General features: G+C 55.8%; 1 protein-coding gene across 1 annotated transcript; it reads right to left on the bottom strand.

Moving 5' to 3' along the window:
* Positions 1 to 17,863: 17,863 nt before the first annotated feature.
* Positions 17,864 to 27,433, bottom strand: MRGPRD (MAS related GPR family member D; the record flags this gene model as incomplete). Its single annotated transcript, XM_080817874.1, has 3 exons — positions 17,864 to 18,800; positions 26,369 to 26,697; positions 27,356 to 27,433. 3 exons carry the CDS (start codon positions 27,431 to 27,433, stop codon positions 17,864 to 17,866), a joined length of 1,344 nt encoding a protein of 447 aa, XP_080674000.1.
* Positions 27,434 to 27,559: the final 126 nt, after the last annotated feature.

Here is a 27,559-nt window from a genome sequence, read left to right as displayed (position 1 = left end):
AAAAAGAAAAAAGATGTCTTTGTCGTTCTTAGGAGCCTTCTCTGTCTTGTGCTTCTGCCGCTGGTCCCTTAGTGCCCTTTATTCACCTCGTTTATTGACTGTGTCTTTGGCCCCAGGCCCATGCACTCGGACTGTCTGCTCTCGCAGGTGCTGCTGGGCCACCATCTTCCAGGGCCAACCCGTTCCCCTGCCTAGGGCGGACACCCTCTCTCCCTGCCCAGGTGGACCATGGCCCCCTAACCTCCTCCTTATGTGGACGCCTTCCTTGCTCCTGTTAGCTGGCTTTAGGACTGAATTGTGCAGGAAGGGGAAGCAGTGGGGACCCCACGGCAGTGTGTGTGTGTGTGTGTGTGTGTGCGCGCGCGCGCGCGCAGATGGCTAGCTGAAGTTCTCGCTGCCCCCAGCAGCCGGTGGCTGGTGGGAAACAAACGAGATTTCAAGGAAGCGAGATCTGCGCACACAGAGCAGTGTTTCACTGTCCTCGAGGGACACAGTGGCAACTGTCTCGTGTGCTGAGGATGCTTGCTTTTTCTCCCTGTCTTTGTGGTAATAAGCTCTGATCCTCTGGCCACGGCAAGGCCTGGTTCAGGGACAGGCCAGAGTCCAAACAGGGCCCATCAGGTTTCTAGCCTGGGGTCCACATGCAGATGCTGAGATAAAGATGTTGGCTCTTTTTCCTGAGAGTGGCTGGCAGAGAGGAAGCCCGTCTGTAGGAGGGAAGGAGACCAACACAAACAGGTAAACAGGGGTAGGAAAATAACACAATCATGTGGTTTGAGCACCTGGATCCAACCACACCTGACCTCCACCCCATTCTTCCCAGTGTCCTGAACTAGTGTCTTTTTTTAGCTGAAGAAGGTCTGCTTTAGGTTTCTGTTACTTGCAGCTAGCACGATCTTTGCTGGTCCAATCATGCCTTTGTCTGTACGTCTTACTGGGCATACTCAGTCCCAGCATGGAGGCAGTATCGAATAAGGACACCTCTGCTCTAGAGAGGATGTGGTCCTGCACCTTTAGCCACGTGCTCTTCCCAGGGGCCACCTTGCCAGGAAGAGCTTGAAGTAGGGGAAGGAAGGCGATACAGCATGGGCTGGGCTGGTGGGAGGCCTCTGGAATCAGAAGGCGCTGGGTGGGCTTCCGCAAGTGCCCGCCTCCCTGAGCTGCGCTCATCGGTGATGGGGTTGACAACAGCCTTCACCTCTAGCCAGGCCAAGACATCCACAGAAGGATCTGTGGGCAGCGTCGTGTGTCCTAAGCCCTGGGTCTAGGTTAGGCTCCGTGGCAGTGCCGGGCACGGGGTTTGCTGTGGCCGCCACGCCCACCTGCCCCTTGGACGGAGCCTTTGCCCTCCCCTGCCAACCTTCATTCAGGCTGTTTTTTTTTTTTTTTTAAAAGATTTTATTTATTTATTTGATAGAGATCACAAGTAGGCAGAGAGGCAGGCAGAGAGAGAGAGAGAGGGAAGAGAGAGAGGGAAGCAGGCTCCCCGCTGAGCAGAGAGCCCGATGCGGGGCTTGATCCCAGGACCCTGGGACCATGACGTGAGCTGAAAGCAGAGGCTTTAACCCACTGAGCCACCCAGGCGCCTCCATTCAGGCTGGTTTTGACGCATTGTTAAAATGTCAGAGTTGACTGTTGCAACACAAAAAGTTTCCGTTTCTCATCCCAGGGAGACCTTGTTAGGATGATGTTTGTAACTGGTTGCTTGAAGAATGTTCTACATTTGCCCCGGACAGGGTAGCCCAAAAAAAGGAAAAAAAAAAGTGCCAAGCCAAACATCTTCCCAGGCAGTGGGGGTGGTCTTGCTGGTAACTTGCGGGCCACAGCCCTTCTGGAGGAGCCGCCCGGTGCTGAGGATGCCCTTCTGGGTGGGCACTGAGCAGGGAGCCCTGTCGCTTCTTTTGGGGTGAGGGGGCAACATGGCACAGGATGGAGCCCCAGCGTGGACCGGGTCAGTCTGGGGGTTCATTCAAGATTCACCCCATATGGGCTGTGTGGCTCCTGCCTCTGTTTCCCCATCTGTAAAGTAGGTGAATGACAGGACCTGCGCCCCCCTAGTTGCTGTGCCGGTGAAAGGCTTTAAGGTCCCAGGGCCCCCAAAACCGTGCCTGGCACGTCCGTGCTCAGGGAATGTCCGCAAAGCTGCAGACGTCAGGAGGGGCAGGTGCCTCGTGAGGGTTTGACCCACAGCCTTGCCCACTCGGGGCCCTGGGGAGGGCGCCCCGGGCCCCAGGAGCCAGTCAGCTCTGCGTGGGCACACCTGGCTTCCTTGGGGACAATGGGGCTCACCCTCACCCCCTGCTGGTGGGCCAAGGACGGGGCCAGCCCCGCTCTGTGTTTACCCGGGTTGTTTGGACCGTTACCCGAGGGACCGGCGGGCTGACGGGCACCGTGCTGCTTTGGGACGTTTGAGGCCCGAGTTATAACCTGGCACTTAAAGGGAGCTGTGGTACGCGCTGGGAGCATTGCAAAAGCTGCAGCCTTATTTGGTCTGGAAACTTCTCCGCTTGGAGGAAAAGGGGGACGAGGAGGCAGACCGCTCATCTGGGCAGGCGGATCTGTGACTGCTGGGACACCGTGTCCAGCGTGAGGATTGTTTGGCTCCCTTGTCCTGCGTGCGGCTGCCTGGCCGCTCGGCTCTCAGCCCTGCCCTCACGGCCGGGGTGCCGCCGTCGTCAGATCATAAATCCACCCCTGCAAGCCTGTGGCTCAGTGGGCGGCGGGGGACACAGAAGGTTCTGCCGGCCGCCGCCCCACCCACTCCCTCGTACCCGGCTGTGGCGATGAGGCCGGCACGTTCCCTGCCGTCCTGGCTTTGCTGACACTTTATGTATTCATTTAGTTATTTACCTGCTTTTTTAAGACTTTTTTAGGGGCGCCTGGGTGGCTCAGTGGGTTAAGCCTCTGCCTTCAGCTCAGGTCATGATCTTGGGGTCCTGGAATCGAGTCCCACATTGGGCTCCCTGCTCAGCAGGGGGCCTGCTTCCCCCCCACCTCTGCCTGCCTCTCTCCCTACTTGTGATCTCTCTCTGTCAAATAAATAAATAAAATCTTTAAAAAAACCTTCTTTAATTAAGTTTTTTGAGATGGCACAAGTTGGGGGGCAGAGGGAGAGGGAGGAGCAGGCTCCCCACTGAGCAGGGAGCCTGATGTGGGGCTCGATCCCAGGACCCCAAGATCATGACCTGAGCCGAAGGCAGATGCCTAATGACTGAGCCACCCAGGCGCCCCCATTTACTTGTTTATACAGGTTTTATTAGACTTCTTATTTTTTAAATCATGCATAGACTGAGACTTCATCAAAGGTTTTTTGTGCCCTTTGAGATGGCCATGTGGGATTTGTCCTTTATTCTGTTAATATGGCCTCTAGTACATTAATTGATTTTATTTAAAAGATTTTATTTATTTTTTTATTTATTGGGAGAAGCAGACTCCCCGCTGAGCAGAGAGCCCGATGCGGGGCTGGATCCCACGACCCTGGAATCATGACCTGAGCTGAAGGCAGAGGCTTAACCCGCTGAGGCACCCAGGTGGCCTGCATTAATTGATTTTTGAATGTTAAACCAACCTTGAACTCCTGGATAAATCCCACTCGGTCATGGTGTTTAAGTACACGTGGCTGATAGGCAATGTGGTCGGGCGTATTTGGAAACCGTCGTTTTGGGGTCTGTTCTGAATCGGAAGTGACTCTCCTTCTGTGGGACAGCCACGCTTGGGTTCGTACCGTCAAATGAGACAGGGATTCTAGGCCTTCGAGAAGCAGACCCCGAAGGGTTTCTCGTGCCCCTTGTTCCCCACTGAGCGCAGTGCCCAGACCGTCCTCGGTGGGAACGCACGCGTGTTCGCCCTCGCCCCGAGCTCGCACCTTCCGCGTCAGGCCCCCGCGTCTGGCCATGCAGGGTGGGCTTTGGGGCCGAGTTGGGGCTGCTGTTCTCCGTCGAGTCGCGCCCTCAGGCTGCGGCCACTCAGAGGACGGGATGCCGGCTTCCAGCTTGCTCAGTGCCGCTGCGGGGGCTGCTGGCGGCCCTGGCTGTGGGCTGGGAGGGGGTGCGAGAGGGAGATCGCACAGCCCGCCCCGTGCAGGGCGTTTCTGCTCCAGCCCCTGTAGCAGAGGAAGGAGCGTCCCGGTATCTCTTACACTCGTCCCTCGAGTCGAGAGGACAGAGTGGACAGAGCTCGTGGCTTGCTCCTCCCTGTCCTCCTCTGTGCCCTCGTCACTGAGATCTTCGGGGCGGAGCCGTGGCAAAGCCCCTCCAGCCCGCCTGCTAGGCCTCCGAATGTACGGGAAAACACGTTCCTGCGGGTGGCCAGGGGGTCGTTGAGCGGGGAGGGCCCCGGGAGCCGGGAATGGCCTTTCCTCTCCCTTCCACCGAGCCCACATGCAGCTGTCTTCCAGGCCAGGCAGCCGTCCGCCATGGCCTGCGTGGGACGACGGTCGCGCTCTCGTGGTCTTCATTCCTGAGCGGTGAGGCAGCAGGAGGCTCACCCCACGGCGGTGTCCCCAGCCCCCAGCATGGAGGGCAGCTCGCTTCATAGGAGGTCAAGGTGACATGGCAAGTTTATGCTGGGAGGCACGGCCCCCCTCCGCCCCCGTCTGACCTGACTCAGACTCAGCAGCGACACATAAAATGGAAAAAGTTTTAAAAACACGGAGCCACATTCCAAAGAAGATAAACATCTCCACGTTCCAGAAACCCAGCAGGGCAGGCAGCGGCGTGGACACCGTGGGCCTGCCAGGTGCTTCCCCGTGGGTGACAGGGACAGACAGGGCCGATTCTCAGGTGGGCTCAGAGCCCAGTTCCCACTCTGGAGCTAGGAGCTGGGGCAGGATTTCCTGACTCATCAGAGGAGAAAAGGCTGTTTCCGTTACCATGGGTGCATGACACGCTTACCCGAAACTGTGGTATGAACAACCATTTCCCGTGCTCGTGGGTTCTGCGGCTCAGGAACTCGGACGGGGCAGACTTCCGAGGCCAGCCCTTTGCCTCCTGTGGGATGAGCAGAGCCACCATGCTGATGACACTGGTCTCCAGCCAAGACCGTGTCTTCTCCTGTTTTGCCCTGAGTTCACCCTGTGTCCCTCCTTCTCCTCCCCCGTGGCCTCTCCCAACAAACCCGGTGCACTGGAGTCCGGTCCCAGGCTCGTATCCCGCAAACCAGGCCTGAGCACCCCCGCACAGCCTCGGGGCTCTAAGTGCCCGGCGCTTGCTGAAGGCCCCCGGCTGTGGTCTGCTGGGCTGTGCTCCCCCAACTCCGAGTGACCACCTACTCACATCCCATGTAGGTATCTAAGAGGCATCTCAGACTCACGTCCGAACCTGAGTGGCCTGGTGTGCCGCTCGGCCGTGGGCTGAATCGTGATCCCCAGGAGATATGTCTGCATCCTCCTACCCAGCACCTGTGTGGGCGACCTTCTTTGGAAAAAGGGTCTGCAGGGGTAGTTAAGGGTTTTGAGATGGGCTCGTTCCGGGGGCCGGTGGGCTCTGGATCCAATGACAGGGGTCCTTCTGAGAGACACACAGGGGACAGACACGTGAGAGGAGGAGATGCCCGCGTGAGGTCAAAAGCAGAGGCCAGGGGGCGCCTGGGACCCCCGGAAGCTGGAAAAGGCAGGGAGGACCCCGCCCCCCACCCCAGAGCCTTCGGAAGGAGCACACCCACATCTTCATTTCGGATTTCCAGAAACCACGAGCGAGTAATTTTCTGTTGTTTTCAGCCATCTCGTCTGTGGTCATTTGTCACGGCCGCCTCAGGACAGTCACACCCCTTCTAGATCTGCGGCTCGTCCTCCAGGCCCCCAAATGCTTGTGGTCACTATGTACCTCTCTGCCCTGCACCCCGATCCGCCAGCCGCTCCTCTTTGCTCAGGCTTCAAAACGTGGTCGCCTGTCCCCGGACCCCAGCAGCGCCCTCACCCCAGGGCCACTGGTGTTCCCACCACACGCGTCTGCTCCAGATCCCCCTTTCCTCCTCTGCTCTCTGACTCTGGACTGACGCTCCGGAGGGGTCTGGGAGTTGGGAGGAGGCACTGCGGTCCTGTCGTTCCCTGTCCTTCTCTGTGTCCCCCCAGCAGTGGCAGCTGCCTCCTGTCCGGGCCCCTCCTGGTGCTTCCCAAAGCAGCCTCTCGCCCGACCTCAGAGGCCGTACGGTCCCCCTGGAGTTCTGTGGGGCCCGTCCTGTGAGCTCCTGAGTTCTGGACACCCTCCCTGTCCCCACCCGTCCTCCCCGTGCTGAAGGTTGTGGCTGCTTCCTATGGTGATTCTCTGTGAATCTCAGTGTCCCGGATCAGATCCTGTGGTACGAGGCGCCTGCTGTGGCTTCCCCTGCTCCTGACTAGATCCCCGGCCCTCCAGCCTCCTGCCTTCGTTCTCGGCCAGGCAGGCAGAGGGGTCACCCTGGACGCACGCGGAGCGCGGAGCTGGATGGGAACCGCCCGCCCGTGTCAGCCGGCACCGCCAGCTTCGTGCTCGGCTTTCGTCTTCCCCGTGGCGGGCCGTGAAGTCCACGTGCTAGACGGCGGGCAGGGCGGTGACCGAGAGTGCAACGAACGGACTAGAAGGTGTGCGGGAGCAAGGTGCAAGGTGCAAGGAAGCCCTGTGGGGTGAGGCCTCCGTGCAGGCGTCCGCGCGCGTGGTGCCGTGTGGCTCTTTCGTGACCCCCACCCTGGGGCGGGAGTGTCCACCTCTTGCAGCTTTCCAGGCGTCCCTTGTCGAGTGCGCCACTCGGGTGCCCCCTCGGCAGCTAGGGCGGCGTCTCTTTGTGCTTCTGCAGCTGTTGTGCTGATTCCTCTCCTCTTTTTAACTTTTTTTTTTTTTAAGATTCTATTTATTTGAGAGAGAGAGAGAGCGAGAGCGAGCGAGCACAAGCGGGGTGGGGGGAGGGGCAGAGGCGGGAGAAGCAGGCCCCCCGCTGAACAGGGACCCCCCCCCGCCCCGACTTGGGGCTCGATCTCAAGACCTGGGATCATGACCTGAACCGAAGGCAGGCGCTTAACCGACCGAGCCACCCAGGCGCCCCCTTCTAATTAGGCTGTAAACAGACATTTGCCCACGTTTTTACAGTTGAAGAACTATTTCCTTGTGTCCCTCTGTGTCGCGCCCTCTCTTCGGTGTGGGGGGGTTGGTGTGGTGTTTGAGGTCTGCTGCTTCCTGCCTCGTTTTTGTTCCATATTCCTTCCGTCTCCCGTTGGCACGAGGACTGTCCCCAGATACCCGGTAGTCACGTGCTCGTGCCCAGGGAGGGACCGGACTCCGGGCGTGCGCACGGGCCTCACCGACCACTTCTGTCCTCCCTCCTCTTCATGCCACCGCACCCCGCCTCCCGGCCCCCGGGGTCCCCGTCCCCGAGGCTTCAGGGAGCGCGTGGTGCGCGTCTGTCTCGCGAACCTCCGTCGGCTTGGGGGTTCAGTCCGTTGTCTGTAGCCCGAAGCTCCTCTGTGATGTGAAAAGTCTTCTTCTCGCGGACACTGTAGAGTCAACCAGTAGAATCATTTTATCATTGCAACACACAGTCACGAGCGGGAATGTTTACTGGTGACGGTAGGACGTAAAACTATGCATTCAGTCTCCAACTTATTCGGAACACCTGTCTACGCACAAAAGAAGGTGACAAGGCGTAAGGCCAGATTGTGAACGTCCGTCGCCTTAGGGACTTGGTGGGATTCTTACCGTCTTGTTGTACCTCTTGTCTTCCTCCAAGTTTCCGCCGTGGTGAGCACTGGTTTTGTCGCTGGAACGGAATGACTCCCTTTGGCTGGCTTTGTCGGTGGGACGGGTCACAGGCAAGGGCGGGCAGGATTCCCGCTGGGTCTGGGGTCCACACGCACCATCTGGGGCCCCGTGAGGTCCATTGACTGTGGTCGTGGGTCTCACACGGGTGGGAGGAGGGGAAGGCAGGTGGCGGGGAGGAGGAGTCAGGCCCCAGTTGTGTTGTAGGAAGATGACTCTGGGGAGGCCATGAGGAGCGGGTGCCCGGGGTGGGCGGGGATCGCATAGGGGACCCTGCCAGGAGGGCAGCAAGAATGTGCGGGGGCGCTGGGCAGGGCGGTGAGGCCCAACTGCAGAACGTTCGCGACTTCGGGCATCAGAGCTCACTGGCTGACCCGCGCTGGGCGTGATGGGGTGGGAAGATCTTCACGTTTCTGGCCCAGGCGACCCGTGAGTGATTCGGGAAGGGCCCCCCAGTGTTCTTAATAATAATAATAATCTTTCGCTTTTACTCCCCACGTTCTGCCCAGAAGTTCTGCGGACTCAGGGATGTATGCGTATGAGGAATTCTGGATTTTCCAGTCCTGTCGGGCCGCGTGGCACCTGCCGGCAGTCTGTTCTGCGGGAGTCCCTCCGGGGCTCACCGTGGGTGGCCCGGGGCCGGGGACAGACGCAGGGAAGGCCGCAGCGTCTTGGTGGCCGCAGAGCTTCCTGGAAGCTCTTTGTCCTCTTCGGGGAGAGGGTCCCCAACCGGCTGGACAGCTCTGAGCTCTTCCCCTCGCTGACCCAGGGTCTGCCTCCTGGGGTGCCGGTGCGTGTTGATTGGGTGGCAGAGCCGTGTGTGTGTGTGTGTGTGTGTGTGTGTGTGTCTGTGGGAGGGGCTGGTTAGGACACCTGGCCTGGCTCTTGACAGCCCCCGACCCCCAGGCCCGCTCCCCGGGCGCTGCTTTTTCTGTGGAGGTAAAATTCACAAAACCTAAAACTAACCGCTATAAGGCGAGCGGTTTGGTGGGCTTTGTGAGGATGTACAGCTATTATCTGTAGCTCCAGAACATTCTCACTGCCCTAGAAGGAAGCCCGGTATCCGTTAGCAGTCACCTCTCCTTCTGCCCCCGGACCCCATAGGCCTGCCTTCTGTCTCTATGCATTTGCCCAAACTGGACATTTCTCATATACGGACTCGTACGCTCCGTGGCCTTCTGTGTCTGGCTGCTTTCACTTAGCAGAGTCGTTTCAAGGCTCATCCACGCTCAGGATTTCATTCCTCTTCACGGCTGAACACGATTTCACTGTATGGCCAGACCCCACTTCATTTATCCATTCCTAGTCATCCACTCAGTTGGGTACATTTTTGGCTGTTGTGAGTAATGCTGCCGTGGACATTCGTGTACGCGTTTTTACGTGAACGTGTTTTCACTTTTTTCGGGTGGTCAGTTTGGGTCCCCTTGACTTTTTTTTTCAAGATTTATTTATTTATTTTAGAGAGGGGTGGAGGAGAAGAGGGGGAGGGAGAGAGTCTTTTTTTTTTTTTTTTAAACGGTTTTACTTATTTATTTGAGAGAGAGAGAGTGAGAGTGAGAAAGCAGGAGAGGAGGGAGGGTCCAGGGAGAAGCAGACTCCCCGCTGAGCAGGGAGCCCCATGCGGGACTCGATCCTGGGGCTCCAGGATCATGACCTGCACTGAAGGCAGTGGCTTGACCAACTGAGCCTCCCAGGCGCCCGGGAGAGAGTCTTAAGCAGACTCTGTACCGGGCACAGAGCGCGGTGCGGGGCTCAGGCTCAGCCCCGAGATCAGGACCCGAACCGAAACCGGGCGTTGGATGCTGGACTGATGGTGCCATCCAAGTGCCACCGCCCCCCCCCGCCACCGTCCCCTGACTTCTTGAAAAGCGCACCAGACTTCAGCCCGCCTTGTCCGCCAGGTTCTTCGGAACGTCCACTCCTTTGGCCCTTATTCTCCTCGGTGAGGGGCGTGTGCTCGCCAGCTCCATATTTCAGGTGAGGAAACTGAGGCACGGGGCAACGAGAAGACTTGCTGACTCTCCCTGGCGGGTCTGGCCTCCCCGCCTCGGCTCCGCGGCTCTGAGGCCGCCTCCCTCCGAGCGAGGAGAGCGCGGCCAGCGCCTGCGTGGGCTGGGCCGGGCTTGCTGGCGGGCTGCGGGACGCGTGCGGGGCACTTGCTGACCACCAAGACACGGGAGACCGTTGTCCGGGAGGTGCCCGTGAGGGACCGTGACCGAGGAGGACACCGCACACTGCAGGTGAGGCTCAGAGGAACGTCCCCGTGGGAGAGGCGTCTCTGCACCTGCTGTCCCGGTCGTGCCCATGCGGAGGGGGCCTGCCGGACGCTGGTGCACGCTTGTGCACGGGGGCATAGCCTCGGCAAGGTCCCAGGAGGCTGAAGGACCAGAGCCGGGTTCAAATCCGTTCCCAGCCAAAAGTTAGGATTTAATCACCGGCTACACCGCTTCCCCCACCTCCGAAATCTCATTTTGCGACAGGAACTGTGACTTGTTATATTGGTTCTCCTTGGGAAAAAAAAAAAAAAAAGAAGTGAAGAAATCGTGACAAAAACTGCTCAGGATGTGCTAACTCAGCACAGCTATTTTAATACTTTGCAGATTACCCTCCGTACGCCTCACACGTTCGCACGGTTGCCATCCAACTGTCCAGACCCGTGGGAGCTCCGCTATTTCTCACCAAATGAGACACAAACATTTCCCATATTGTTTGTACTTGTCACAACTGTCCTTTTAAATAGCCTCCTGGTGTTGCAGCGTGAGGTTCCCCATAATTTTGTAAACCACTCCCCCTGGTGTTTCTTATTTAGATGAATCAGCACGTAGAGCCGTGGAGCCTGGGCCAAAATCGGGCCCCCCCACCTTTTCTATATGGCCCACAAGCTAAGAATGGGTTTAACTTTTTTTTTTTTTAATTTTTTTTTAAATTTATTTATTTGTTAGAGAGAGAGAGCAAGCGAGCACAGGCAGACAGAGTGGCAGGCAGAGGCAGAGGGAGAAGCAGGCTCCCCGCCGAGCAAGGAGCCCGATGTGGGACTCGATCCCAGGACGCCGGGATCATGACCTGAGCCGAAGGCAGCCGCCCAACCAACTGAGCCACCCAGGCGTCCCTGGGTTTAACTTTTTTAAATGGTCAGGAAAATAAAAGTCAAAAGAAGACCTACAGTAATGGTGTTAAATGCGAATGTCAGTGTCTGTTGGCAAAGTTTGATTCCAGTTTGTTTACCTGTGGCTGCTTTTGACTGAAATGGCGGTGCCAGGTAGCTGTGTGGGGACTGCGTCGTCCTCAAAGACTGCAATGTTTCCTATCAGTCCTGGACGGACTCCTCACTCCTGGGTAAGACCATTTACGATTTTTTTTTTTTGATTCTTTATTTCTTCAAAATATATTGTGAAGGGGCAGGTGCTGTCCAATCCTGGGGTACAGTGGGGCGTGGAGTGAACAAAACATCAGGGTTCCTGATGCCCTTGGGACTGGAATGTTCTGGAAGTGATGTTGGGTGGGGTGGAGAGAGGGACAGTGGAGTCCGATTATCTCAGAGAGTGACCAGGAGAAAGTCAAGGGGTCTAGGAAGACCTCTCCGAAGAGGTGACACTCGCAGAGGGGATATTGGGACTGAGATCTAACGTTGAGAGGGGGAAGCCATGCAAAGAGCATGGAGAGGAGTGACCTCGATGTTAGCCGACCGAGTGGGGTAATCATTTCAGGGTATGTGTAAGTCGAACCATAACGCTGTACACCTGGCACTTGTATAGAGATGCATGTCAACTGGTCCTCAGTCCAGCTGGCGGAGGAAGAGTAAGTGCAGATGCTCTGAGACAGGAACCCGATGGGCACTGTTGAGGACTCAGTGGGAGGGAAGTGTGAGTGGGACACAGTGATTGGAGGGTCCAAGTGGGTGGGACCTCAGAGACCATGGAAGGGAGCTTGGATTTTGCTTAGAGCCACCCTGTATGAGGTCCTTGGCAGACCCCCAGGATTGTAGAAAACAGCCTGTAGGGACAGAGTACAGGTTTGATGGAGAGAATTGGGCGGATGCAGGATATTTGGGGGGTTGGAACCTACAGGATTGCTGAGAGGGTGTGGGAGACGAGGGGTTGAAGAGAGGGGTGAAGACACCTCCTCAGTTTTTGGCTTAGGTGGCTGGGGATTAGGCGGATGGGTTATAATTCCTGAGATAGAGCAGACTAGGAGACGAACGGAGTTTTGGAGCTGGGATTTACACAGGACTGCAAGGACTCTTCTAATGATGTGTGAAGTTTGTGGAGCCTATTAGACACCCAAGGAGAGATTTTAAGAAGCCAGGTTGCTGCGAAAGTTGGAAGTTCAGTAGGCAGGTGCGTGATAGGGTACTATAGGGGACAGGGGTATCACGACTCTCTAATGCTAACAGGCCATGGGACTAGATGGGCTCATGCGGGAGGACAAATCAGGTTAGAGGAAATAAATATGATAAATGCTGATTACGTTTCCTTTCTTGGACGACCCTTTGTTTTTACTAGTTATTGATTGCCTTGTTTTTCTCGTTTGCTTGATTTTTTTATGCACTTTCTATGCACAGCCTCAAACACTCTCATAAATTTACAAACCACTCTTTCTTGCTTTTTGCTATTAGTGGCTTTCAGAGAGTGAAGGTATGGTAGATTGTTGTTGTTGTTGTTGTTGTTGTTTGGAAGACTTTTCTTTATCCAGTCTCAGACTTGGGTTCATGGTCGGCTCGTAGGCTGAGGAGCGTTTTCAGCCTGACACTGGAGGCAGTATTTTCTGCTGCTTCCTTCGGCACCCTGCATGGTCTGTCTCCCTGGAGTTCCTCTCTCCATTTTGTTTTGGCACCTTGTCTTTCATGTTTAAACTTTCCCTGGAGATCTTTGACTCTATTTTTTATTTAAGAGTACAGTACTAAGAGCTGATGGACAATTCTGTGGATGGGGGGCAGGGTGAGTTGATTACTGGCTTCACTATCAGTTTATAGAGAAGGGGCCACTGGTTTCTGTAAGAAAGCACTACACACACTCTGTAGGTCTCATCTCTTGGATAGGCCATTTTGCAGGATGGTAGACAGAATAATGGTCCCCAAGGATGTTTGTGTCCCCATCTCAGAGGCCTGTGTGTATGTGAGTGACCTTAATGGTGAAGGGACTTTGCAGATATAATTGAGGATCTTGAGATCGGGAGGTTATTCTGGATTGTCTGGGCGGACTTAATAAATCCTTAAAAGAGGGAGGCAGGCAGGTGAGAGAAGGGTGATGGGATGGAGCAGAGAGAGTGATGTGAAGGCGGTAGCTGACTGGCTTTGACGATGGAGGAGGGCGATGGCCTCCAGAACCTGGAAATGGCAAGGGAGCAGATTCCCTTCTACAGCGCCAGGAAGAACTCAGCCCTGCTGATCCGTTTTAGATTTCAGACCTCCTAAACCGTAAGATTATAAATTTGTGTTGTGTGAAGCCTCTAAGCTTGTGGTCATTTGTCACATCAGCCATAGGAACCCTAACACACCCGGTGAAGACCCTCCCACCTTCTGCCCAGGGAGCTGGGTTGGGGGGGGGGTCTCTGCTCGGACCAGGGTGTGCTTTCACTGTTTTCTCCTTTTAAGAGCGGCGCCACATTCCTGTTCTTGGTCTTGTCGCCGGATACAAACCTGAGGTTGGTTTGTTTTACTTTGGAGAATACTAAGCATTTGTCATTTGCTTAGTGTTTCCCAACGTGAATTTGGGCCGGGCTCTGAGTTTGCTGAAGAGTGTGAGCTACGGCCACGGCGACGCCCTCTCCCACGCTGGTGCCCATCCTCCGGAGGCAGGACAGCACGTGGGCTGAGCTCAGGGACTCTAGAGCCGAACACCTAGCCTCAGGGCCTACTTCTGCTGCCTCCTGGTTCTCCGACAAGCCACTCAGCCGTTTCCCACCTAAGCTGCCTCAGCTGGTAGAGGCACCTCCCCGTGCTGCGGGGGACTGTATCGTTCATGGCTGTATAGTGTCAGGGGCGGCACCGGGCCCGTAGTGAGGGCTGCCTGCCTGCAAGTCATGGCTGGTTAATAATCACATGTTGAGCCCGTATTCTGTGCCTGGCCTTATGCGGTCCTTCCCCTGCGTTATCTCATTTCATCTTCACTGTAAACCTGTAGGGTTGATTCAGTGAATTCTTTCCCTGGAATGGGAAGTCCTGGGTCAGTGTTGCAGCTGGGGATGGAGAAGGGGGTGGCTGCGGTCGTCATGCAGGGGGGACTTTACTTAGCACACAGCTCCCCCTGACCAGCTGGGTAAGGGGAGGCTGTCTCAGGCGCCCCTGGGAGCCAAGCTCAGGCGGCAGGGACTCCAGGGTGGGGACGCGACTGCTGGAGGCAGTGTGCATGAGAGGGGCTCTCGCAGGAGCCTCTGGAACTTCAAGGGCTCCCTGGTACTTGCCCTTTCCGCTCCAGGCAGGCCTGCTGCTCTGCACCCAGGCAAGACACTCCAACCCTTGCTGGGGGAATCCTTTTTAGGAGGCTGAGGGTGGGGAGGGGGCACGGTGGGGGGAGCTCGGGCCGGGTGTTCTTGTGGAGCTAGGCAAAGCTGGACTGGGGGTGGGGCTCGGGCGCGGCCTGGGAAGGGCCCGCAGTGGGCAGAGCGGGAGTGTGTGTGTGTTGGGGGGGGGGTGTGGAGCCTGGGGCATAGCTTACATGGAGGGGCCTGCTGGTGCGGGTGCTGGGTTTGGGATGGGGCTTGTCTGGGTGGGGCCAGGGCTGTGCCCTATGGCAGGGGCGGGCGTGCACAGGGGCCTGATTCATATCCCTGTCCTGGTGATCAGGTTCTATTTGTGCAGGATGAACAGCCGGGCCAGAGGACAGGCGGCTTCAGGTCACTCTCGGAGTGAGCACTCTGCAGGGCGGTTACGGTGCCACGGCCCCCTGTGTGCCTCTCTTGTGGGGCCAGAGATGTTTCTCTACACCTACTGCAGGGGCTCGGGGCTCTCTTAAGTGGCCCTTTCTCCCCTCTTCCCCACTCCCTCATCGATGCTTGAGAAGGGAGAGGAGTCTGGGGATGGAGGAAGGCTTAGTGAGGTGACAGGCCATTTCTCTTTTTCCTTTCTGCATTTCCCTCTTCTGCGTGCTCCTGGCTCTGCCCCAGACAGACTGTAGGGAGCCAGGTCTGGAAAAGGCAAATGTTCCCTTTGACAAAAGGGAGGTGAGAGGAGCCTCTGGGGGGAGGGGACCTTGGCAGCAGAGTGGACTGGAAGGGAGGTTGTGTACTATCAACCCGACTGTCCCTGTCATCTTGGCCTCCACCGGTCATCTTGACTTCTCTTGTCCTCCTCGTGCCCCTGGCCATCCTGACCGCCCTCTGTTTACTCTCCCTGAGTAGGCCCTGGGCTTTCCAAGTTTGAAGCGGAATGCCCTGGTGAGGGAGTACAGCCCTGCCACAGAAAATGCAACATAGGAGACGCAAGAGCCAAGTAAGTCATGGCCTTATTTGAGAGGAGAGTTCATCCTTTGGGAGCCTGCAGGTCCCCTTGGGCTGACATCTTTTAACAGACCCTGGTGGCCCTGCGACAGGATAGAGTGGCCTGAGATAGCTCAGACAGGGCTGGGCTGTGCCCATATATCTCTAACCCACCACAGGGCCCTTGCTGGAAAGTCCCAGGGCTCCACCTTTGGGATAGTGCTTCTCAGTGCCCAGTGATGCATGGATGCGAGACCTGCGTGTCCTTTCCACATAGAAGATTGGTAGAGGAGGGAGGTGATTGTCCCTATTATACAGATGAGAAGACAGCTCAGAGAGGGTGCAAGGTGGGCCCAAGGGCACCCAGGACAGTGGTGATGGAGCCAGGATTAAAGCCAGAGCCAATCCTTTTCCTCATTCCCTAAAACAGCTTAGTGAGGACTGAGCTTGTCTACCTGCACACCTGTACAGCTCTTTAGGACTGACAGCTGGGAGGGACGGAGGACCACAGGCCTGCTCACTGTAGTGTTGGGTTTAGTGTTCAAAGGTGCAACCCAACCCAATTCTCAACTGTTTAAAAGTGATAGATCTAACAGGTAAGAATACCAAAGGTTGAAAGTCAAAGAAGGCAAGAAGAGGCAAGTGCCATGCAAAAGAAAGCTGGTGCGGCCAAGTTAATATCAGACAAGATAGATTGTAAGGCATATCATGACTGGGATCAATGACAGTAACTTCATAATTTGTCACCAAAGCTCCAACTCCCCAGGATGATATAACACTCCTAAATTTGTACGCTCCTAACAACATAGTCTCAAAATAGATAAAGCAAAGTGGCAGCTCATGCATGGACTTGTTTTTTCATTCTGAAAGTCAGGTTTTTTTTTTTTTGACAGATGTCAGTCTTTGCCATTAGCCTTGGATGAGGCTGAAAATAGCCAGGCCCTCCTCACAGGGAGTTTGCCCTATAGAGAGAAGAAAAAAAAAAATATCACAGATTCATGAACTGGCTGGAGACTAGTGGCTGGCACCAGCAGAGGAGGGTGTGGGTTGTGTACTGAAGACACACTCAATACTCATAGATTTCTTTCCACAGCATCATAGAGAGTCCCTGAATTTCAGTCCTAACCTCAAAACAAGACATTAGAGTTTTGAGTTGTCATTCTGTTCACATGAGGTATCCCGGGCCCTTGGAAGCAGCCCCCTGCCCTGTGGTCCTGGGCATCCTCCGACTCATGGATGTCTATGGCAGTAGCTCAGTGGGCACCCCTTTGGGTCCTGCTGACCATCCTGGAGTTTGGTAATTCCTCTGTCCTCCATCCAAGGACAGATTTTGTGGGGACCAAAGCTTATCAACAAGAGGGGGCTGCTCCTTAAGAAAAAGAAAACAGAATCATAAATGCAAAGTTAGATACAACAGTGAATATTTATTTAGAACAGGACAAGAAATCATCACAAACTGCAGATTTTTAGAAGTGACAAATGCCACACATAATGCAAAATGCAGGAAAACATCTGCAATATTTTTTATACCATTCTTGCTGCGTACTCTTTGACATTTTTTCATATGTAACAGTTTTGAATATTTTCCATAAAGGGAACTGAGGGTTAATACAATCTTTTTAGCATGGTTGATCAAAAATTGTGTTGTATTGTAAATAGTTTAAAGATATTACTTAGCTTTACAACCCATTCTTTTTTTTCAAAGATTTTATTTATTTAATTGAGAGAGAGCAAGAAAGAGAGCGTGAGCAATGGCCAGGGAGGAAGGGCCGAGGCAGAGGGAGGAGCACATTCCCCGCTGAGCAGGGAGCCTGACATGGGGCTCGATCCCAGGACCCTGGGATCATGACCTGAGCTGAAAGCAGACACTTAGCTGACTGAGCCACCCAGCACCAGTCACAACCCATTCTTGTAATGTCACTAACATCCTACACATTTTTAGGACCAGTATCAACTCTGGGAAGACCCCTATCCAGTTTTTTTGCCCCTGCCTCCTGGGCACAGTCCCATCAAGGTGCGTTGTGCATCTCCAGGGGGCCAGCAGGGGCTCTCCTGGTTCCAGGGCAGCCTCCCGGAGCACAGCAAACAGACTTGCCGTGGTTGCCAGGCGTGGTGCTGCACAGCGACCCGAAGGCAAAGGCCAGGGGTCGAGTGCTGTCCTGGGCCAGGTGGAGGACGAGGCCGTCTCCTGGCTTATGGCCAGTGAGTTTGGTCAGTGATGGACGCGGTTGGCTGGCCAAGGACTGCAGTCATGGAAGGGGTCAGCAGGACACCCGGTGGAAGGCAGACCATGGGCGCCCCCCTGGCGGTCAGCAGATGCCACCAGCACGTGCCCAAGGACCAGCATCAGGCCGCAAAGTCACAGGAACCACACCCTGCCTCCTGCACAAAGATGTCCTTGGAAGGGAGCAGGAGGCTGGGAGAATGTGCTTCCCCGTTCCGATGGAAGCAGGCTACCCACCCGCAGAGCCTGGGAGGACAGTCAGGTTGCACAGGCCAGGCCTCAGCGAAGGAGAGCCCTCTGACACCCAGGGCAAATTGCATTGTGTCTTCCCAGCTGAGTCCCATTGTGAGAGCCAGACCACATCGAGGCATGGGGGGCTTTGGCATAGAAGAAAGAGACCCCAACAGGGCGAGGGGCAAGTCTCTGGGGCTGTTAATAGCAGGCCGGACAGACACTGGGCAGGGAAGGCATGCAGATCCACGGGGCGCCCAGGCTCTCAGGCCCCCAGCTCGTTGGTGCCGGTGGAAGGTGTCTCCCTCCCCTCCCCTTCAGGCTCCTCCCTCAGCACCCTGCGGAGCATGGCCCCCAGGGGCTCCCGCAAGCCCCAGCGTCCCTGGCTGCCCACCACGAAGTAGATGACGGGATTGGCACTACTGCTCAGGGCCGAGGAGAGGCATGCCATGTGGTGGAAGAGAGTCTTCCGGTCCTGGGGCAGGTCCAGCCAATAGAGGAAGTACCAGCTGATGCCGAGAGGCAGGGCGCAGATGAGGAACATCGTGACGGAGGCCAGGATGACCACGTACAGCCGTGTGGGCTGCGGCCGCCCCCACTGCTGTGAGCTCCTCCGCACCCGCACGAAGAGGGTCACGCTGGACAGGGTCATCACTGGGGTGAAGATCCCCATAATGAGGAAACTGAAGACGGCGTCCACCGTGTAACACCGCCTTACGCTGAACCAGAACTCCCTGCAGAAGAGTGAGACCAGCACGTTCATCAGGAGGGACAGCACCCAAAGCAGGGCACACACCACGGTTGACAGGTGCTGGGGCCGGTGACACTTGTACCAGATGGGGAAGAGGACAGACAGGCAGCGCTGCATGCTGATGGCCGTCAGGATGGTCAGGCTGGTGGTATAGGTGAAGGACCTCGCTCTCTCCATCACCTCATAGGCCAGCAGGGTGGGGTCGAGATAGAGGGTGACGGCCGTGCAGAGGAGGAAGAGGAAGTCAGCCACGGCCAGGTGGAGGATGTACGTGCAGAACTGGGTCCTCTGCTCTGGGCAGCTCAGCAGCCAGACCACCAGGCCATTGCCCATCATGCCGCACACGCAGACGAACGTGGCCAGGATGCTCAGCACCTCGGGAGCGGTGTCCGGTGTGTTTTCCCAGAAGGGGTTATTGGTGAGTATCGGGGAATGCAGAATCTCGTCCATCCTGTGGAAAGAATATGGACCAGCTTGAGGTTCTGTGTTGCTGGAGCCCCAAGGGACTTCTCGGGGCCCCACACCCCGACTGTCCTGCTTCAGGGGTGTCCCCCGGGTTCTGTTTATAAGAAACATGAGCCGACGGCTTGGCCCGTCCCCTGCTTTTCTGGCTCCCATCCCGCCAACTCAGCCAGCCCCGCTGTGACATACCCAAAGTTGTCCTAGATGCCCTTTGTCAAGTGAAGAGGTTCTCTTGTGTTTTGAGTTTATTTTTAAATCATGAAGAAGTATTGACTTTTATCAAAGGCTTTCTTTTCCCCGTTGACTTACCAAGTTCCCTTTACCCATGGGACCCTTAAAATTCTGTTCTGACTTCTCTGTTCCTACACACTGCTTTTATGGACATGTGTGTTTAAATTGTGTAAGTGTTTTGGTGTGAGCTCTGGTGTTGCGTGGCTGACAGCCACTCAGTACTCATTCTGTGCCCTTTTCATGACGTTTCGCCCTTCAGGGAGACCCCTGGGCTCTGGCTGGTTTTCCCCACTTCCTGCCACTGTCCGGAGAGCACCTTCAGGTGCAAAGCTGGGGTGATCACAGGGCTCACCTCTTCTCTTTCCCTTTTCTCGGAGTTCACACTCCTGGGATGCCTCTTGCCCAGGATCTGAACACAGTTGAGTCTTCTGTTTTCTCCAGTTTTCTGGTTGTTGACGGTGGGAGGGCTGGTCCAGTACCAGTTCCTCCCTTGTGGCTAGACACAGAAATGCCTCTGTTGTATTTTCCTCTTGATCATTGCTGGTGTGGAGGAACCCTGTTGATTCTTGTAGTTTTTATTAATCAGGCAAATGTCCTAGTATAGGAGACCATACCTATCTGTTTTTCTGTTGACCATTTTGATTTTCTTTGCTGTTATCCTTATCCCTCTAATTTCTTTTTCATGTCTTACAGCATAGCCCAGAACATCTAGTAGTCGGCCGAGCAATGGTTGCAATCAGGTGTGCTTATCTTCTCCCTAAACTTAAAGTTTCTTTATCAGATGTGATGGTTACTCTGAGTTTTTGATATTATCTTTTATCAGGGTGAGAAAATTCCCTTCCTGGTTTTCTCAGAGTTTTTATCATAAATGATGGAATTTATCACAATTGTTTTTCTGCATCTACTTAATCACTTTCTTTTTTTTTCTCCCTTTGTCTCTTTATGTGGTGGATCTATAGTGGTAAGTTTTCTGGTATTTACTTATTGTTACATTTTTAGGATAGACCATTTCTAGTTTGCTCTGGTCACTCCCCCCACCCCTCAGGTATCCTGATTTTATTTAGAAACTTCCCCGCCATGTTCATAAGTGAAATTAGCCTATAATTCCCCCCTCTTGTACTATCCTTGTCTGTTTTTTATTTCAAAGATATAAGATTATACTGGTTGCATAAAATGACTTGGAGAGATTGCCTTTTTTCTCTACCTTCTGGAACAATTTGTAGCATGTAAGGATTATCTTTCTTGGAAGATTTGGCAGAAGGTAAAACCATCTGGTCAGGTTATTTTTATGTGATTGTTGTTAGGAGACAGGCACGGCTTTGTAAAAAGAAAATTACAAGTCAACTATTTAATATAATAGGTTTAATCAGATTTTGAATCTCTTCTTGAGTTAGAGTAGGCAATGTTATTTTTCTGGGAAATTATTCATGGTTATGGTTTCACATTTATTGGTAGATACTGTAAATAATCTACACAATATTCCCTTACAATTTTTAAAGCCCTAATTCAATCTGCCATTTTAAATTTGTGTGTTCACTTCTTTTTTAAAAAATCAGTTTGCTAGAGGCTCAGTTTTATGAGAACTTTTTCTTAAACGTCTCTATTGTTTCTTTGTTTCCAGTTTTCTGTTTTAAAAAAAGATTTTATTTATTTATTTGAGAGAAAGCAAGAGAGCATGAACAGGGAGGAGAGGGAGGAGGAGCAGGGAGGAGAAGCAGGCTCCCCGCAAACAGGAAGCCCAATGGGGGACTCGATCCCAGGTCCCTGGGATCATGACCTGAACTGAAGGCAGATGCTTAACTCACTGAGTCACCCAGACACCCCCGGTTCCAATTTCAATTGATGCTTTTACTTCTTTTACTTTCTTTGGATTTACCTTGTGATTGTTTTTCAGCTTCTTGTGTTGAACTGTTAGGCAACTGTCAAAATTTCTCTTTCTAATGGGCATTTTGGGCTCTAGATGACTCCTAAGTATTTCTTTAGCTGTTTGATGCGTTTTGGTTTGTAGTGTCTTCATTGTTGTTCATGCCTCAATATTTTACTGTCGAAAACCACTGAGAATATGTAAAATTTAAATTTCCATAAATTAGTTAGAGATACACTTCATAACACTACGAATATTTTTATCTGCCACAAATAAGTTTTGTCATTTTCTCTTCGGCTTTTGGAATCTTTGTTAAGTGGGGACAAATCCAAGATATCACGGTGTCCCTGTCAAGCGTACCTTTTATGTCATGGCCCTCTTCATTTTATTTTTTATTTTACTTATTTATGAGAGTGAGCAAGAGAGAGAGGGAAAGAGCGTACAAGCCAGGCAGAGAGGCAGTGGGAGAGGGAGAACCAGACTCCCCGCTGAGCAGGGAGCCTGATGGGGGGCTCAGTCTCCGGACCCTGGGATCACGACCTGAACCTAAAGCAGACACTTAACGGACTGAGCCACCGAGGCACCCCAGTCCTCTTCACTTCCAATGCTGAGATCTGCTACCAGGATTTGGCCCTGGCTTCTGTTGGTATCCACAGGGTGTCACTGGTTCAGGAGCAGGTTTGTGGTGGGGCTCATGGGGCGGAGATGTGGCATCGTGCAGATGTTTGTAAATTCAGACTCTGTAACCGTGAATGCTGCAAATCTGGGGCTTTAGTTCCTGACTCTGCTCATGCACCCTTCCTTCCCCCACAGTCTCAGGCAGGGGGAGGCTCCAGAGGGCATTCGGGGCAGAAAGCTGCTTGTCTAAGCAGCAGGGACCTCCTGGGCTCCGGCCTTGTGGAGGCCCCTCTGCTCCAGCTCCAAGGGACTTCCCCGCCCCACAGCCCTTCCTCATCCCCGCCCCACCTGAGCCCTGGCTCCTGGAGCCTGTACCGCATCTGATGTTCTCTGGGCCATCGGCGTCGCTCTAGGACCCAGAGATTTCCCTCCCTACCTCTCCCGGGCTGGGTGGGAGGGGGATTATGTTTTCTCCCGAGTTTCTCTGCATCCACAGTGGGAGCGTGGGACCATGACCCACACAGCCTCCATAGGTGCCCTGTCGTCACAGTCAGGCGTCCCTCCCGCAGGACCCACAGATGTTTAAGTAACATTGATCAAACTTCTACTATGCGCCAGATACATACATGGTGCTCTGTGTATCACGGGGTAGATGACAGCATATGGACATGCACGGAGTACATGTCCGCACCCAGGAGCACAGATGCACACACGGATAGTAGAGATACATATAGAAACACAGTACATACGCACACACGCGCATAGTCATGTGCACACACACACGTGGTCTGTGTACAGCAATGGCCAGGACACAGAAAGCCTGTCCTCATAGAACTCACGGTCCGGGGTGGGAAATGTACAATAGACACGATTATCCCCTGTCCCCCAGGGGGTACATAACAAGGCAGGGACCTGCTGGAAAGTGCTGAGGTTGGAGGGCAGCGGGGAGAGGCCCGGTGGAGGGGCGCTGTGAGGGACCCACTGCTGTCTGTGCAGGGGGCTGGTACCCTGCTCCCCTGGCCCCTCCCCAGCCGGTGGAACCCTTTACACACGGCCCTCCTGAGCCACTAGGGGTTGGTCCCTGCCCAGTGCCAGGCTCGGCGAAGGAGTGTCCTCGCAGCCCCATGCTAAGTAAGGAGTGTGTGGGCCGCACCCCAGGGATAGAGGACGTGGGAAGCACCTGCTACTCGGGCGGGGCGGGATGTACAAGGTCACCCTGTGGGCTGACTGACCCCCCCCCAGTCCAGTGCCCCACCCCACCTCTGACTGAGTGCATGTAGTGCCCCCCGACCCTCTGCTCTGGTCAGGGTCCCAGAAGCCTGGACAGGGGCCCTCCACACACCTGGGCTGCTTCTCAGCCGTCACCTGATACCCCACGGATGGGGATGGAGGGCGGACCAGGCCAGGGCTATTCTGGGTCCTGGGATACAGACCCTCCCGGGGATGCTGCTTGGAGGGGAGACCATCGACAAGCAAGAATATCCAGCTTCCGGGGTGGGAACTCCCAGAGGGGCTGACAGCTGCCAGGAGAGCGGCTTTAGTAGCCAAGCAGCAGGGGGGACAGCGCGCATGGAGGGAGGGGTGTGCTGCAGGTGGGGCGGCTCCCTAGACCCCTCCAAAGGGGCAGCTCTCGGCAGCAGAGACCCCGAAATGCGCCAAGGAGGTAGCTGTGGAGTCAGGGGTGTGGGTGACCCTTTGAAGGGGTGTGTTGTAGCGGGCAGGGAGGAGGTGAGGGTAGAGAAATGGGACCGGGCGCGGAGAGCGAGAACAGGAGCCACTCAGCAGAGGGAGACCTGAGGGCACAGGCAAGGTCACGGCTGCAGGGGGTCGGGGGGAGTGCGACCGGGGGCAGAGTCGGTACTGTGGGCAAGTGGCCGGGAGCTGGGCATTGGCCAGGAGAGATGGGAGAAGCGGGGAACCCACCAAGGTTGCGGGACCCCATGTGGGAAGGTTCCTCCTTTCCAGTGAAAGAAGGAAGAAGAGAGGAGAGATGTGGGGGGCTGAAGAGAGAGGGGACCTCCTCCTGACCGCTATGGGCCCAACTGTGTCCCCCTCAAATGATCTGTTGAGGCACTAAGCCGCTGTGCGCCTCTCAGAGACGGGCCTGTACGAGGTGTTCAAGGTGAACCGAGATCGGGAGGGTGGGTCGTGATCTGGTAAGACCAATGCACTTCTGAGCCTAGCTGCTGGAGCCTAATCTCCTCCCCGGCTGCCTCCCCTCTGCTGGGCTCTTCCCCGAGCCCCGACTCTGAGCTCCGCTGGTTGTCACTGGGCCTGTGAGCCCCTCGGGCAGGCCAGCATCTGACTAGAGCCCCTCCATGCCTTCCCCGCCGCTGGGCCCAGGCCTGCATGTAGCCAGTGCTCAGGGATGACACGTGAATGGTGATGGTTTAGAAGACAGCACCTGTCGAGTTAGCTTTAGGATTCCTGTCTTCAGAAGCCTTGTTTGAATTTCTGTCTACCCGCCTGAAGCCTTAGGGAAATGTGTCATTTCCAGCTAATACTGTCCACTCGCCTTGTACTTTAAACGCTTAAAAGGTCACCCAGATGAGAGAGTAAAACAGTCTGTTTAAAAGGTCTGAGGGTCAAGAGGACGTAGGTTTTGCTCTGCCCTCACGCTGCCTCCCAGTGTTAACGGTGGGATCACACCCTTGAAGGGTTTTTTTCTGTGCATTTCCATATAACGTTTTTACAGAAATGAAAACCTATTATTCGCTGCTTTCCCCAAAACAAAGTAAATGTCTTCTTCAGTTGTGCTCATCTGACACCTGCATGTCCCTTCTTTGTCCTGGCCTGGCTGTCACCACTGATGGGGGCTCCCCATGTGGCTGGCCCCCTGGGGGTGATCTGAACCACTTTAAATATGGTTGGGAGCTAGGCTTCTGTCATCCGTTTTATTCGGAAGATGCCAGCTCGGGGAAGTTGAGGCACCTCCCCGGCCATCCCGCCGTGCCTCGCCGAACAGGGACTCTCCCACCGGGATGTTGCTAGGCACCACCCGTCACCACCATGCTCTCCTCCACCCAGAGAGTAAAAATGTGAGGCTCCTACCTGCTCCCGATGTGGTGCTCAGTCCTTCGGGGAAGGGTGACTGGGCTCTGGTGCCCAACTCCAATGCCTGGAGGCAACTCTACTGGGCCCGCGCCCCCTAGCTGCTCTGGCCCAGTCCCTGCTCCCGGCTCTGCAGGGCTTCTCCCAGCTCACCTTGGCTGCTCCCCACCCTGGCCTCACAGGAGTCCTGTCCCTGGGATGCCCCCAAGTACTTTCATTCTGCTCTCTGAGATGCTGGAAGGGGAGCCTGAGGCATAAATACAGGAAGGCACCCACCCCACCCAGGAGGCCTGCAGACAAGCTGGCTGGGGACTAATGGACCTGGCTGGGTGTGGCCTCTCAGGCTCCCCATCCAGGGTGGGGGATGCTTTTCAGGGAAATGAGAATAAGGCTGGGGCTGTGAGGAGCCGCGGGAGCGTTCACGCCCTTCCTGTGCCATCCCGGCAGTGCCTCCCTGCCTGAAGGCCATCTGGGACAGCCAAGGAGGCCTCAGAGCGTCAGCAGGCCCTGTCATCTAGGAGTTAACACAGGGCTGTGCAGGAAAGAGGGGCTCTTGTGGGCCGGGAGAGGCCATTATGTCCACACAGCCCTCTGCATGGAGAGATGCTCTGGCTAATGGACCTGCCCAGGGCTCTGCTTGCCGAGGGGCGGAAAGGAAGGAGCCTGGACCTGGACTCCAGGGCCCCATTTCAAGTCTGAGTTTGCCCACCTATTAGCTGGGGAGCTTTGTGGTTTAGGGGCCCCCTCTGAGCATCCAGTCCTCACTGAAATTCATGGAATCCCTTCCGGTCTCTCTCAACAACTTGAGTACAGCACTCGAGGCAAGAGGGAGGGGATGATTTTGACCTCAGTTGGTGACCTTTCCCCACATTGGCTGAACCCACTTTCCTGCCTGGGAAAATCCTCAAAAACTGAGCCCCCTCCAGATTCGGGTGGAGGCTGGCCTCACAGCTGTGTAGCCTGGCGTGCCAGATGCCCCGCCGGCCATGGCAGCTGCTTGGGGTCTACACGCGTTGGCTGACGGGTGGCTGGCGCCTGGGGCTGTCAGGCTCACCCTCATGCCCGGTCCTGGACGGGAAGGAGAGCTCGGTGTGGGAGACCTCTGGCCTCAGCTTTGGGAAGACACGTGAGTGAAGAGAGGAGAGGCACCAAGCTCCGATGCCGAAGTGTCACCAACTCCCTACGTCAGGGACAGGTGATGGAGGACAGAGAGGCTCCATTGTGCTCATGGGTGTCCCCAGCGGACACAGAGCATCCCCATGTCAGAGGAGCAGCTCGGACTGTCCCAGGCTCTTATTCTGGGCTTGCTGAGCCGAGGTGGTGGACGTCTTACCCCGAGGAGGGAACACCTAGCCTGAGGAGGGGCGGGGACGCAGGTGACCCAGGGAGACACGGGCTTGCTGGCAGGAACTGTCTCGTTCTGGTACCTTCTGTGGCTAGAACTGGGCCTGGCAGGTAGAGAGGCTCACATTTCCCGACTAACGACAGGTGATGGACGGAGTCCCCGGATCCAGGGGCCCGGATCCACCTGCTCCTGGCCCGCGTCCGCACCCGGACTTCTCAGCGACACGAGCCAATCCTGTTCCAGGGTGAGTCCGCGCGTGCGCGTGCGCGGGTACGTGTGTACGCGTGGGGGAGTTGGTGCGCGTGCGGGAGTAGTTCGTGCGCGTGCGCCTGAGCGCGTGCGCATGAGCCTGCGCGCCTCAGTGCGGCTTCTGTCACGTGCCGCCCAGCATCCTAACCCGAGGGGAACCTGGTACCCGGAGGAGGCGTGTAGCGAACGCTGCCCGCACCCGAGCGCCGGCTTGGGCCCTGCTGGTGACACGGCGAGGACCGGCAGGCCCCGCTTGCCACCTGAGGCCGCGGGCGCCAGGACGCGGGCGACGGGCAGCGCCTTGGACGCCGGCTGCGGTGCGCCCTGGCTGAGCCGCGCCCGCCCTGCGCAGCCGGGCCGCACGCCTTCCGTCGGGTGTGGAGTGTGCGGTGCGCCGCCCCGTGTGCCTTCCGCGCGCCGCTTTCCCGGGTGGGATTCTGAAGGTCCGCGCTTGTGCCGCCGCCGGGAATGGTGAGTGTTGCCCGCGGCGGTGGCTGTCGCAGGGTCGCGGCCCTGGAGGACCAGTCTCTGGGTGGGAGGGACGGAGACGCGGACAGCCCCCGGGGCCTGGGCCCAGGGCTGGGGAGGCGGACCCCGGAATGGACTTCGGATCGTGTGTCTTCGGGGGGAGGGCAAGGGGCGCGCAGAATGCGAGTACACGTTCAGGTGGCAGCATTGGGAATGGTCGGCGGAAGGGAAGCGCGCGTGCGGGAAATGGCTGGTGCTCCCTGGAGGGGGAGTCCGTAAACTTCCCAGACACCCACCCGCTCCGCACCCCCGCCCCGAGGCCGACCAGACTCGTCTGTTACTTATCACGTGCTGTGCGAATCGGCCGGAAGCAGTCTGTCCTGTGTGACCTAGAGAGGCCTAAAGCACCGGGGTGCGGGCCGGGGGCGGCCAGGTGGGGGGTGGGGCGGGGGTGGGGGCCTGGGACTCTGGGGCGCTGGGATGTTCTTGGTGGGGGGGTGATGGAAATGTTCTTGGGGAGGACACAGACATTCCACGCAGCGATTTGGTGAGGTCGCGAGTGTACATACATGTGTCAAAGATCATCGGCTGTGCGTTAAAACAGTTCATTTTATTGTACCTAAGGTCAACCGCAAGAATTTTTTTTTACAAAATCTGCCTGAGTAGGTGAGCCTTCTCCCGAATTGCCAGGAAACTTGGCGCTGGCAGTCTGACTCACTGTGGTGGACTTTCCCATGAACTTTTGTTCTGTGAACGGAGCCCTGTTGTCTCCAGCCCCCAGTGGCCTCAGATACATGACTTCGGTGCTGGCATTCTGAGTTTCCCTGAATGGACCGGGTGGACCGGGGTGATCTCTGCGACGTGTTTTGGTAGCTCCCTGGTCTGGTCACGCATGCGTTTAAGAGCACATTTCCTTGGGCTG

The sequence above is a fragment of the Martes martes genome (genome assembly GCF_963455335.1).
Source record: "Martes martes genome assembly, chromosome: 10".
In the NCBI taxonomy this organism is placed as follows: Eukaryota; Metazoa; Chordata; class Mammalia; order Carnivora; family Mustelidae; genus Martes; species Martes martes.
The sequence above is the reverse complement of the archived record's forward strand: the minus strand, read 5'-3'. Positions and strand labels throughout refer to the sequence as shown.